At 46.7% G+C, this 14,027-nt stretch overlaps 1 protein-coding gene across 4 annotated transcripts in view; it reads right to left on the bottom strand.

Moving 5' to 3' along the window:
* The window catches only part of MYO1D (myosin ID), a 164,554-nt gene extending 154,985 nt beyond the window's left edge, over nucleotides 1-9,569 (bottom strand). For all 4 annotated transcript variants that reach the window (XM_027816336.2, XM_055697442.1, XM_014286482.3 and 1 more), the window contains exon 1: nucleotides 9,430-9,569. In XM_027816336.2, the coding sequence (XP_027672137.1) occupies nucleotides 9,430-9,524 (95 nt within the window). In that variant the 5' untranslated portion in view covers nucleotides 9,525-9,569. The remainder of the gene's footprint in view (nucleotides 1-9,429) is intronic.
* Nucleotides 9,570-14,027: the final 4,458 nt, after the last annotated feature.

The raw sequence follows: 14,027 nt of genomic DNA, 5'->3' as shown, positions 1-14,027 counted from the left end.
AGGAGAAACTGATAAACACTGGAAGGAGATAAGCTGTATTTCTGAGGTCAAACAGGAAAGAGGCAAAGAGATAGGCGAAGCAGATAAAACAGAAAGCAAAAACAATCTGTAGATAACTTAACAAGCATATGTGGGAAAGGGGGGTTTGCCAAGGTGTAAGACAAGGAGCAAGCACAAAAATCAGTGCGAAGGTGGTTCTAGGCAAGAGATTGAGCTCTGTGTTATAGCTTAAACTCAGGTCTGATATACTATAGGGGAAATAACCCTTGGCTTCAAAGCAAAGGCCTTGAAAGGACCAAGTCAGATGGTACAGGCAGAACAAGCAAATTGCTGTCCAGAAGAGCTTGCTTGCTCCAGCCCAAGGGAACCCCAGCTCACTCACTGGGCAAGGCTGAAAAGATCAACACCAGTATCAGAGAAGCTATCTCTGCCACTGGGAGAGCTGAAGGGACGTAAGCAGACACTTCACAAGGGGGAAAGCTGGGCAGAGGTGTTTACCTGTACAAAGAAGGTGCTGAAAGCAAGAGAAGTCACCAAGAATGACCAAGAGGAAGCTGCAATTATAAAAATATAGGAAGTCAGCAAGAGGAGAAAGTAAGGGTCAGGTGGGACAACATTTCTTGGAGGGACAGTGAGAGCGCCTGACAACAGCTGACACCCTGGAGTACAGCAAGAAATATCCAAGGATTAGAAATGAAATCATGGCAAGTAAGCAGCTGTCTAGGGACCACATAACTGGTTTAATGCCGTATTTTCACCCCCAACAGTATATTTTTCTGTAAATGACGCTCTGGATCAGACCAGCCCAACGGTTGCACACTAACTGTTCTCTAAAGTTTCACGTATCTCAAGGCTGGCAGGTCAGAGCAGGCAAATGGCAGCAAGAGGGCAGGCCACTGCCAACTCCTAAATCAAGAAGGGGTGGCTAGCAACATCACAGCAACCAGGAAATGCGTGCAGCACAATGCTTCAGCAGACAGGTGAATCGGTCAAAACGCAATAGTGGTGAGAAACAAATACTCCAATGCTGTTCAAAGAAAACATTAAAGCCTGCAAAGAGAAATGCTCTGCAATTAGAAGGGGCAGAATGGAAAGTACCATCACCATGAAGAATTAAAAGCAAGAACAGACTTGTTACGGCCCAAGCACTCATCACACTTCTACTGACAAGCCTGAGAAGCAACGCACTGCAAGACCATCTGCGACGATGGGGCTGCATCCTCTGGCTTATTATTAACTGTTTTATTTAAAAGGTCTTTACATGATATACCCCTCCTCCTTCCTCAGCTTCTCACTGCTGGCTCTGACAGCATGTAATCTGTCTGAAACACTACTCACAAACAGAAGCAGTCTGCTGTGCCATGTCTGCTTGTGGCTGCCAGGCCCCACACAGACCAGGTGAGAACACTACCTGTAACAAATCCCAGGAACGAGAAAAACCTCATTCCTAACAAAAGACAGAGGTTATCTAAGAAACAGGGTTTAGATTTGAAGAGAAAAAGTATTTTCAACAGGTTAAACTTATCTAATGCCTCTTTTTCACTCCCAAACACAGAGCAGCTTCATACCCAAACTGTTCTTTTAGCATTTCAAAGCACCACAATGGAAACTTATTTCTCCTGGTCTGTTTAACAGAGACAGAAACAGCAGTACCTGACAGCAGTAGTGTGAGCAGAGATCTCATTGGGTCTCACTGAAAAGCCCTCAATGGAACACAAATATTTTAGAAAATGTATTTCTGTTTCTTAGAACTGGAAATGAGTATTTGCTACAAAAGGACACACAGCTCCCTGATCTAACACTTAAAGGCAAACCTATGTTCGGACATGTCTTTCCTTCTCCCGCAACCTCAGAATGTCTTCATTCCATAAAAAGATACAATCATGACCCAGGGACTGAGAAAGGAGAGTGATGATCTAACAACCAAATATCTAGCGAGATCTGCAACTGTGAAAGGAATTTGAGTAAATATGACTAAAGGGGAAATGTTCAGGTAGTGTAAAAGCTTGCTCGATCTGAAAGAAATGCAAGGGGTTGGTGGAGTGGTATTATCAGTAAAACCATCTAAAGAGGTAGATTTTGGAACAGAAGTCAAAGCAGAGGACTCTTGACGAAAGGAGACCACGAGACTCATTGGAAGTATAAGCTAATATTTACTGTAAAAATTTGGCAGATCTTAAAGTCAAAATTTAACTAGGGAAATTCAGAAGGTGAAGATAAATTACTTTCATTAAGACAATGCAGGTAATACAAGCCATCTCAAATGTGTGGTAGTCAAAAACAAGAACAGGATTCTACTTTACAGTATCACAAACAGATGCATTGCCCACTGAGGATCTTCAGGACTCATATTACTTCATCAGAATCTACAAAATAAGCGCAGAGAAGAGGCAAGAACGAAAGCAAAAAGGCTGCTGAGGAATTGCTAAATTACCAGCTGACTTTTGTTGACACACTCTGCGTAAAACAGCAGAAAAAAATAATATACTAAAAAAAGAGATGTAATAGAAGATGCTCCTTATTGAGCTAATTTGCAATAGTTCTGGTTACAAAACTGATTCTGTAGTGCTTTCTCTTCAGACCTGATGCCATGTGACATGAATGTCCCTCCCCAACTTGCTGCTAGCTACCCACAATTAAACTTTGTTATCTGTGCTCTTACAAGTACCATAAATGCAGCTCAACATCAGCTGGCAAGCCAGGACTAGCAGATCTGGTGCACAGCATTAGATTTACACTCTTATGCTGGTAAGCTACCCTGAGAGACTAACCTCATTCATAAATCTGGCCTCGTATATTATTCAACACCCATGTGTTAAAATTATTAAACACTACCTCACCCACACTGCTATAAAAAGACTACTGTAAAATTTCACTCTGAGAAAAGAAGGTATTCATAAGTCAGGGGAGGGCAGATGTGCAAAAGAAGATTCAGTGGAACTACATAAATTCAGCACACATGGAGGCAAAACAAATTCCACACTGGACACCATCTCATTCAATGCTTCATTCATACGAACACTGTCAGGAAACACTGAGCCCACCTGCAGCAGCTATCAGTTTCCATAAGCTGAACATGAAGTCCCTGCAGAAATCAGAAAACTGGCCTTGCTCCTCCCTTTTGCTACTTGTCTAGTTCGGATTTGCTTTTTAAATGAGATTGATGGCCTTTTCCATCTATGAAGATCAAGCTAGACCTTGTCCAAGTTCATAAGACAATTTTTGATGGACTAAGGGGAATTTTCATTCCATTCATTCCAAATTCTGACACAAGACAGCTCTCTGCAAACTGAGCAATTCTGAAGAAGCCAAGACCTGATGAGACCTAACTGCTGACCGTCCAAGCAGCAGTGAGTGTCCTGCAACATCTGCAGTGGCAGGCACCCCTCTCCAAAAAGAAAGCAGACTCTTCCCAGCAGCATTTTAATTCAATGCCACATGAACAATTCAAATACTCATACCTATTTAAAATGAGAAAATAAAAATGGCTTAAAGGCATGAAAAGCTTGTTTATTAAGCATGAATATTTCATTACCAAAAGCATGAATGAAACTAAGCATTCACATAATATTTCTGTTACTACCTAGCATGAAGCCAAACCTCTCCCACCACAACTTCAACCAAAAATATGAATGTTTAAGATGGTGCTCAAAAGATAAGAAAGCCGCTGTAAAAACATCAATACAATATAGACAGCACTCCTTCGCTTACTTTAAGTAAGATTAAGTCACCAGAAGAGCAGAAAGGGTGCTATACAGATGAAGAACTAAGTGCCATCAATGATCCACATCCCTGCTGAGAAAGATTTGTTTCTAATGTATTCATGGGGACACTGATCCTCTGAAAACAGGAACAAATTAAAGTGTTTGGTCAACCCCAGAACTTGTGTGCGTTTTTCCAGACCTGTTGAGGAGAGCTCCCAGGAACACAAAAATGAAGGTAAGTCACCCAGTCTCCAGGTCTAGAGGATACTAAAATGCAGAACAAGAGTTTTGCCTTTCGGAACCATAAGATGAGTGACTATCTGTGCATTTACACGAAAAAAAAAAAAATGCCCTTCGTTATCACCTACTGAAAGGGGCTGTGAACAACTGCGTTATAGCTTCTCTTCACGTCACCCGGGCAGTTACAAAGTCTGTACATTTTTGGCACCATCTTCAGCCTCTTGTATCCAAAACTGCCTGCACAGGAGTGTGCTGCAAACCCAAGAGACCAACAGCTGCTCATATCAGTCGTCCAAAACACAAACCAGATCATTTTTTAAGACCGACAGATACTATGAACTCAACCCACCACATCATCCAGAAGAAAAAATGTTTCGGGTTTTTTTTTTTTGAGAGGTCCAAAAGGCATAGCCTACACACCACTGTCTCAAGACAATGCCTTCAAGATATCCCTCTGCAGCATTTGAAGCCCAGCTCTGTTTTGGTTTGCTACAGCCTTTTTGTAGAACTACAGCCTATGCTTCACAGTGAACACTTGCCTCAGCAGCAAACACAGAAAATTCTCAGAGGAAACACACATTTTCTTCATACATTCTTGATACCAAAAATATTATTAATCCTAATAAATACTAGATCTCTTTCAAAAGTATCTGCAATAAATAAGAATTTAGAACTGTTGCCTTAATTTAGGATAGCTTTGAAAATGTTAGGGTTTGACTGTAAGAAATAGTTGAGAAACAGTAAAGACCACTTGAGCATATTTTAAACTAAAGTCAGAACTGCGATTTTATCCAGCATTGCTTTAAGAAGTTTGAAATCACAATGTGTGCAGGGAGGCAACTGCACGGACTATTAAGCTATAGTTCTTTCCATCACATCCTCAGGTACAGGTGGGCCGGGATGACCAGGAACTATCTGAGCAGCAAGTACAGCCTTCCACATCAGATTTCATGCCGGAATTAGTTAAAAAAAAAAAATAAAGAAATGAAAGAAAAAAGAAGAAAAAAAAAAAAAAAGAAAACAACCCAAAACTCATTTCACGATCATTACATCTTACCAGGTGCTTTCACCAGTTTCCTTTCATGCATCTTTGAATTATTTAATAATCAGAACTAAGATCTATTAAGTTCCCCAAAGGGGATTTGCACAATGCTTATGAATAATAAGCAACTCGCTAGAAATCAGGAAAAGATGAGTCAAATAGCACCTGCTCACAAATTAGATGAGAGAACAAAAAGACCTTGAGCACACAGCTCATATGGAACTACCCCAAACGCTACGCTGCCGCTGTGATACATAATTGTCTGCTGCATTTTTTTCCTGCACTTCAGCATGGCTTTCCACTTACAGTCCCCAGCTGCAATTCAGAGGTGTTGGGTTTATCCACAGCTGGACCCTCACACCATCTCACTGCCCGGCACAGAGGGGATCACATCTCACTCTCCTGCAAAGCACTTGAGACCTTGTGAGGAGAAGCTAGTCTCAAGTTATTCCTGAAATTATCACTAAGACTGCAGAACAGATAATTCAAGAAATCAAGCTAACTCTTTGCATGCCATATGTATGATTTTTAAAGCTCTGTGTTTTGATTTGTTTATAAAAATGTTAGTTGTAAGGATAGTACAACGAGTGGTCTTTGCAGGATAATGTGAGAAATCACATATAAAACAGAATATTTCATACTTATGAAAAATAACCTTGCCCTCTTCCTTACAAGGAAGTAAATGAAAAATGATAACTTCCATCACTTGAAATTTTCATTATGGTGTGATGAAAAATGAAGTGATGTACAGTTTTGTGTATCTCTTACTCAAAAGTTCACACTGCAGGTTTCATCTACGCCACAATTTCTGCAAAACATTAGCAACTCCTGCGAGATCGCTGCTCCCTTCCCACAAGCACCATCTCACTCCACCTGCTATGGAATAGTCAGTCACATTAAGCCAAGACCTCGTGCTGCAATTGAAGTGTTTTAACAAGTCCAGAGCAGGATGCTCTCCCTTAGATTACAGGTGGGTACCGCTCAGAGTACAGCTAAATACTGGCCCTTGACTGTCAGCAAGAGGATCCGTGAGCTGTTTGACATTAAAAAGATTCAGTTTTAAGGAGCCTTTCAATTACTCTTATGTCCTCTGACAGGAACTAAAATGCCAACTATCACTGCAGTAATCAACCTGCCCACAAAGGTCAACCGGGAACCGATTAAAGGGAATGCCAGATAAACTGCCATATTTGAGCAGTTTGTGCTTCAGCAGGTAAAAATAATTCACACTTAGGAGCACTTAAAGAATAATTATCTGTTAAAGCTATAGAGGTTTGCTATAAAGAAACAAAGCTAGCTACTGAGTCCATGCTAACTGTTCCAAATAGTCCTGCTTGTTTATTTTGGGTTTGGGTTTGTTTTTTTTTTAATTATTCTGATGACTAAGAATCACAACCAGACACTGGTACGAAGCCCACTCAGAACTAAGGAATTCAAGGACCGGATGACTTTTATTTACAATTAGCACATAACGCACAGTGACTGCTTGAGTATCTACATGATATGGCCAGTTTATTAACCAGTTGCAAGACATCACCATGAAAAAATACTAATGCTGTGATATCCTTGCTGAATTGCTACATGAACCCACAAATTGACAACGCAAGATGCACAGGGATTGGGAAACGAGATAGTGAACTGACATTGCGTCCATCCACCTACCTGGGCAGGTACTCACACTGACAAACACATCTGCCATACTAATCCAGCCCATGTCAACACCACTAAATTCTAGTATTAAAGTGCAACTTCACCATTTCTCTTTTTCCCACTAGAGACGTCCTTGGGGAAATATCCTTGCATGCACCAAAACTGGTATGATTTCAATTCCACCCACATCTGGGCTCACTTGGGAACTAAATCCAGCACAACCCATCTTGGGTCAGCCAGTGACCCTGAACAAAAATAGCTCTGGCAGAAAGCTGGATTTATGGAATAGGGTGGAGCCCATCCAAGTGTAAACTGAACAAACCTGCCACTTGAAGTTAATGATGGAGAAGCAACAATTTCTCCATTCTGTTCAGCTCAAGGCAACTCGTGCCATCTACACAATGTGACATAATCAAACCTCGAGCGGGTCAAAATCTAGGATGTAATTTGGGTATGACACAGTTTAAGATGTATCATCAGGCAAGAGTTAATTACTGTCTCCAAAGCAGTAAAAATAAGAGAAGCAAATGTTGCTTGAGAATTGTAACAACACCAGCAGCAAAGCTGGGTCAGCAGGCCAGGGCCATAGCTCTACTGGCACTGTCAAACAGGGTTTAGCAGAGTATAGCAATTTTACTGAAAAGCCTCACTTTTGGTAAATTCAGATTAGCTTTCCTAAACGTCCTGGTGCAGACAAGCCTTAAGCCAGGGGATGACAGCACCAAGGCTAGAAAAAATTAACAGTGTTCTCTTTTTCTTTTCTTTTTTTTTTTTTTTTTAACAGAAGATTATTCTGCCCACAGCACAGACAGATACAAGACAATCTTGAGCCAGACCTCTGCTTGCAAACTGCAGATTACGGCCAAAGTAACACATGCCTTCTCATGCAAAAGAAACTGTGGTTTGAATTGATGTCACAAGGAAAAGTCTGGTTTCAAGTACCAGTGATCAAGGTATCGAAGTTAAAGGGACACTTGATGGCGTATTAGACACAGCAGGGATGTCCAGACAACATCCTTCAGCACAATCAGCATGCAACATGACAGGAAAAAAATAAAACAAAATCAAACTGCATATCAACTGTAAGGATCAAGAATTGCTAGCTTTAGCTTGTTCTGCTCATCCTCTTTCACACAAAATTAGCAAAGTCTACCAGTGGCATCTCTCAGTTAATTAATCTGATTCCTAAATGCAACCAACATGCTAAGTTGATTTTTTTTTTATCTAACAATCCGTTTACAATACTTCATTTAGTTTCTAATACACATTAACCAAAGAATAAAAGCCCCAAGAACAACCTGTTACATGCATGTTTCCTGCTAATTACAATTACTTTGTTTGCAAGCCCTTTGTAATACAATTAGTGTCATGCCGTGCACAAATGAGAAACAAATTAAAGCTTTTAGAGGCACTGCAAAATTCTTTTGAATCTGACATTTCCTCATGTTCAAAGCTCAACTGTTCATGCTGTTTTTCTTAGTATTCAAACACAACTGCCCTCCCTATCCAAATAAAAATCCAAAATATAAAAGAAAATATAGTATCAAATATGCCAGTTGTTATTGTACCTCACACCACCAGGATTTGAGCCCTGACTTTGCAGCACCACAGAAGACAGGTACACCCCAGTAGCCAGGTGTCTAGCACAAAGTATTCCCGAGCACTCAGCGGCTGATGCAGCCACGGCTCAAAACCTAGATTTCACCCAGAGGAGACACCACAATTGCCAAAGAGCTGGTTTTCCTCCTTCCTCAGTAGTTTTATGCCAGCTGAGGAAGCTTAGCCCATCGCTCTTCCCTCGGCTATTGCCAGAACCACTCTCAGGTGCGCCCAACAACTGCACAGGCCTGACACGCGACGGATCTCATCTATCTCCAGAACACAAGTGGCAGGGGAGGAACAGTCAGTAAAGTACAAGCAAAACTGGGCAGGGGGGGCAGCCAATAATCCACAGTTTTATCCCAAAGGCTTCCCTTTGGTAACTATCAAATCCTTGCACAAGCAGGGGTATAAGAGTTTATCAGGAAAACCTCCCATTAATCTTTTATAATGGAAAGTGAAAGGCAACCATGGACTTAGGGTCCCCACCAGCTGTCCCTCTATCAGTGCTGCTCAGGATTTAGTTGTGCTTCACAGAGGAAACCGGGACGAAAACGCAGATCTTCCTGAAGCTGGTCTAGTAGGGCAATAAAACTATAAAGATCACAAAACGTTAACGCAGCAAGGCTGCCCCAGTAAAGGGCTGTAAGGCTCCTACGGGGCTCGAGCAACCTTCGACTTGGTGACTTTTATTGCCGGGTTTTTTCCCTTTTAACTTTGCACACGTATCAGCACAGGCAAGATACCTGTCAGAGGGAAGGCATATGAGGTGGAGCCTGAAGCAGATGAGGTCTGGTGAGAGGAGGGAGGTTTTGCAGGGGGGTGACTGAACACACACACCCCCCAGAGCCAAAGGGGGGCTCGGTGCCCCCTGGCTGCACCCTGGGCACCCTCCTATTTACTTGGTCCTCCTGATTTACCCCCATTTCACAAAGAATTCCCCTCTTTCGTGCAGAGTTTGCCCCTCAATCGGGCTCAGGCAGGGCCGGTTCAGCTCACTAAACCGGCACAGCCCACCCCCCCTCCCCACAGCCGGCAGCTAATCGGGGGTGCAACGGGGGAACAACCAGGAAGCCAGGGCTTCACAATCCCCTCACAATCCCCTCATAAACCCCTCACAAACCCCTTCCCCCCGAGGTGAGGAGAACGGGGGTTACCACCTCCCCGCCCGTTCCCCCCCCTCACGGCACTCACCGCAGGCGGAGGTTTGCCATGAATTCAGGCATCGTAACGGCGTCCATCAGCACGAAATCCGCTTTACCGAACTCCAGGCTCTCCTGTTCGGCCATGGCGGCAACGGCTGAGTTCGCGCTGCCCCGGGCCGGGGCGGGAAAGTGGCGAAGGCTTGGGGGGGGGGGGGGGGTGTGCCCGCCTCGCGCGCGCAGGTGAGGCGGGGCCGGCGGGTGCGAGGCGACCACCGGTCGGCGCCCCCTGGCGGCACGCGCAGCGTGCACACCACCGGCCCCGCCCCTCAGCCAGCGCGGGCGGGAGCAAGGAGCGCCCTCTGCTGAGGAGAGGGGCGCACTGCACATGGGGAATCCCACCGGTATGGGGGCGGCGGGGGGCACTCCCTGCGGGGGGGAAGGGGGCTGTATCCTGCACCCGGGTGACACCCCCACCCTGTCTCCCAGCATGGGGGGGGGGGGGGGGGGGGTGTCACATTCCTGCACGCGGAGTAAGGACAGCATGGGGGGGGCCTTCATCCTGCACCCCGGCGAACCTCCAGCCCCGGGTGCTGCAAGTAGCACTGGATCCTGTGCCGGGGGTGTTGGGTGGGGGGGACCTTCTGCACCCACAGACCCACCCCAGCGTGCAGCAGGGTCAGATCCTGCCCCCAGAAAATCTCCACTGCAGGATCCCCGTGGGCAGGGCCAGATCCTGCTCTCAGAGGATTCCCGCCCCACCATGTAGGGCCAGATCCTGCCCCCAGAACCTTGGCTGCCCTCCCGGACCCTGCTCACTCTGGCACTTACCAAACCCCCAGACTCCCCCCAAATAAACGCAAAAACTCCCACCTGGGAGCACCCGGTCACCTGCAGGGCCAGTACCACCATGAGCTAATTAGATTAATGACAGACCTAGGAGCAAGCACAGCCTCACAGCCCCACAGCCCAGTGGGTGCTGGTGGGCTGCAGCCTCAGCTAAAAGCGGTGACCCCCTGGTTACAGGCAGCGGTGCCTGGCTCCCTGCCTGCTCCTGGGTGAGCAGGGAGGAGAAATAGATAGATCAATAGATAGATGATAGATAGATAGATGATAGGTAGATAGATAGATTGATAGGTAGATAGATAGATAGATAGATCTCCCCCAAAATACCATGTCTGCACATTGCTGGTGTGGCATGGGTGGCTCCTGGAAGATGGATGGTTTCTGATCTTGTTTCACACAACGTGCTAAGTATTTTTTGTGTCATTGCAATTTCCCTAATTGGCACAATGCTAATTAAACACCTTGTAAATGCCCTGGGAAAGGCAGAGTAAGGTGGAGGCATTGGGGCCGTGGCAAGCAGGTGTGGGACCAGCACAGCAAGCAGGCAGCGGCGATGGAGCATGGGAAGAAGGCAGCGACTGGGCAGAGCATCCTCTGGCCCCACAGGAAGGAGAAGGCAGATTATTCCTCCTACATCCATATGCTACTGGTACATTCCACCTGGGCTTGGGTCCAGCTGCCCACTTTCCCAGCTCAGCTCGGCTAGCCACATATCCAAGCCTGGGTGCTTGTGTCTTAGCTGATTCTGGAGGTTTTTGGCTTAAAATGGAAGTGCTGGGGCTTGGGGAGCCCTGCCTGAGCCACTCCTCAGCCGTGCTGATGCTCTGTGGGTTGCTCTCCCCACAGCCGTGCTCCCCTGGATCCTCCTGCCCTGTGCCTGCCACCCCCGCCTGGCTGGGTAGCCCCTGGTTGCTTGGGGCCACAGCGCTGGAGGCCACCCAGCTGTCCCACTGCAGCAGAAGAAGCCACCATGGCCACCATGAGGTCCTGCTAGCCATGAAGCTGGTGTTGCTGCATAAGCTCTCCAAGCCTCCTCTGAGATCCTCAAGCTGTGACTCCTCCCGAAGGGACCCAGCAAGACAGGACAGTCTTAGGAGTATTTTAATGTGGTTTTGGTAAATAAAAGTATTTATTAGCATTGTTTAACGGAACCTCCTACCTGGGCTGGTGCTGCTGGGCCTGGACCGCCATTGCACCCAGGGCAGGGCGCAGGAGGGAGGGTGCTGGCACACACCCACCTAGATAAACATTTGCAGAGCAGCCCTGCCAGCAGGCAAACATTCCCCAGGGCACAAAGGGGGCTCCCCAGGGGCACAAAGGGGGCTCCCTGGCCAGTGGAGCCTCCTGGCTCTGACAGCCCCGGGGCTGAGGGGCAGCTGGATGCCTCCTGGCACCAGATCTGGCCAAAAAATGGGGAGAGGAGGAAGGGTGGTCGTTGTTCCAAGTCCTGGGGAAATATCAAGCTTGGAGAGCAGCAGCATCCCCTGCGATACTGTGTTAGCTGGTGTCACTGAAGTGACCTGTTTGCAGGCTCTCTGTGGAGCCCCTTCACCTGCCAGTGTCCCTGCCCCACAAGCACAGGGGTGGCTCCAGGGTCTCCAGCCTTCTGCCCACAGCTTCAGCCCCAGCCATGGGGGTGGTGATAGCTGCCCACCCCCACCCCCTTTCCCATGGAGGGGTTCTCAGTCCCAGCAAGTGCCGGCGGTACTGAAACACCCTCCCTGCAGCAGCCTTTCCAGCTTCTCCTCCCAGGAGTGTGGACAGGATCCTTCCAGAGGGATCTGGCCTTTATCACCTCGTGATGCTGGCATGAGCCGAAGGTTGTGAAATGCCTCTTCAGCGGGTTTGTAGTGTGAGGTGGTGCCAGGGCAGGTCAGGAGAGCATGTGTTATCAGCATTGCCTTTTCCTACTTGAAAACCCAAAGGTCGCCTGGGCTCTAGAGAGCCAAGAACGTGACCTGGTGCAAGCACACTTGCAGCCGAAGCAGGTCCCCTGTCGTATGTCAGGGTGACTTTGTGTGAGAGGCACCAACTGGAAATCATTGTGATGCTTCAATTGCCCTTTGAATTTTGTTGAAATCTTGAGATGCAGCTCTGGCTTTGGCGTCAAGGTCAGTGTCTGACACAGTGGTGCTCAAATCCCTGAGCAAATCTCTGCTCAAATTGCTTTGTCCTTGGAGCAAATGTCTTTCCAAATCCCCCTCCAAGCTAAGGCTCTCCTGTGTGGAGCTGTGCTTCAGTGTGATCTGGGAACAGATACAATATAATTAGTAGAGTCTTGAGCAGCCAGAGCTAATGATTCCTCGCCCAGGACTCTAGTTTCCATCAGTTTTCTGTTCAGTGCTTGGGTGCCCTGCTCATCCCTTTTCTTTTTGACCCTATTCTACAGAAACCTGTACCCGTCTCTAGCAAAGTCAGCTGAAGCGGCATGAGAAGCTCTGCACCAGGGTGATGCCTGCAATATGTGTCTGCATAACACTTGATCTCACTCGGCCTCATCACTCAGTGGATCCTCAGCTCTCCGGGGTCCGTGCTTCAGCCTCTTTATTTCGTCCTTTTTTCTCCCTCTCTTTATTTCATCCTTATTTCCCTCCTTTATTTTGTCCTTATACGCCCTCTGCTTTTGGAATGGAGAGTCCTAGTGTTAGAAATAGGGACCTGAAACACAGGTTGAATCAAGCAATTCCCCAAAAAATCTCTCAGAGGGTCTGGTTCAGGGGCAGAGCAAAATGTGCTCCACTGACCCCATGGCAGCAGCAGTTTCTTATGTGTAGGCAGCCCCTGGCACACGTTCATCCCCAAACGTGGGCACAGTTCCCCTGCACCCTGGCAGCGACACATCAGAGTCTGTGTTTGTTGTTTCTTTTGCAGTTGTACTGTTCAGTTCATCCTCCCCCCTCCAATGTGTTCATGGGGAAACATCTGGAGGTAAAGCCTTGATTCAAAACTCAAGAGCGATGGTTTATTCCTGGAGGGGAAGTGCCCTGTTGAGGCTGCATGCACCACGTGGACACCCTTTAAAAATCCTCTGTCATCCCAAAAAGCAGCTTCGGTAGGAGCAGGAGGATAACCCCCAAGTAACTGGGCCTGAAAGGGCTTTTCAGGATTTTTTTTTATAGTGTCTTCTGTGATTATTTTTTTTTTTACTATGCTGCTGATAGAAGCCTAGACAGACTGAAGCAATGGAAGGGTTAAACATAAAAGAGGTACTTTGTTCAGTCTGCAGATCCAAAATTGAGAGAGAAAGATGTCTGTCCTGAGCTCTGGAGGACCGTGGCTCTTGTGGTTCGCTGCTCTGAAGGATGGACTCGTGCCATTTGTGTTGCCTTCACTCAGGGTCGCAGCAGCCTTTCCAAAAACCAGAGCTGAAATCAGCCCAAGTCTCTCATCTGCAGAGCACAGCTGCAGTTTTTACAGCTCCGGCTGGAGACTTTTAAGTAGACAGTCCTAAATTAGGCAGCAAACAACTCTGGAAAAGCAAGCAGTGGGGCTGCTTTGCACTCCAGCACAGCACAGTGTGAAAGGATGGGGACAAGCCAATAGAAGTTGCTTCTTCTCATCCCATGCGTAAGGAGGGATGAACATGCTTCCCCTCGCTGGGGAGCTGTGAGGTGATGAACTGAAAATTGGCTTTGGAGCACATCCCTGTGCCTGGGCAGGAAAAAGTCCAGTCAAAGCCGCCTGACGGTTTGCTTTTAGCTATTTAATTGCGTTTAAGCTAATCACAGCAACAAGGTGGGGCAGGATTGGGGCTGCAGTTGCTTTGGGCTCTGGGAGCTGGATGGTGTGGGAGGTGCAGGTTGG

This window comes from Falco cherrug, chromosome 20, assembly GCF_023634085.1.
Source record: "Falco cherrug isolate bFalChe1 chromosome 20, bFalChe1.pri, whole genome shotgun sequence".
NCBI classification, from domain to species: Eukaryota; Metazoa; Chordata; class Aves; order Falconiformes; family Falconidae; genus Falco; species Falco cherrug.
The sequence above is the reverse complement of the archived record's forward strand: the minus strand, read 5'-3'. Positions and strand labels throughout refer to the sequence as shown.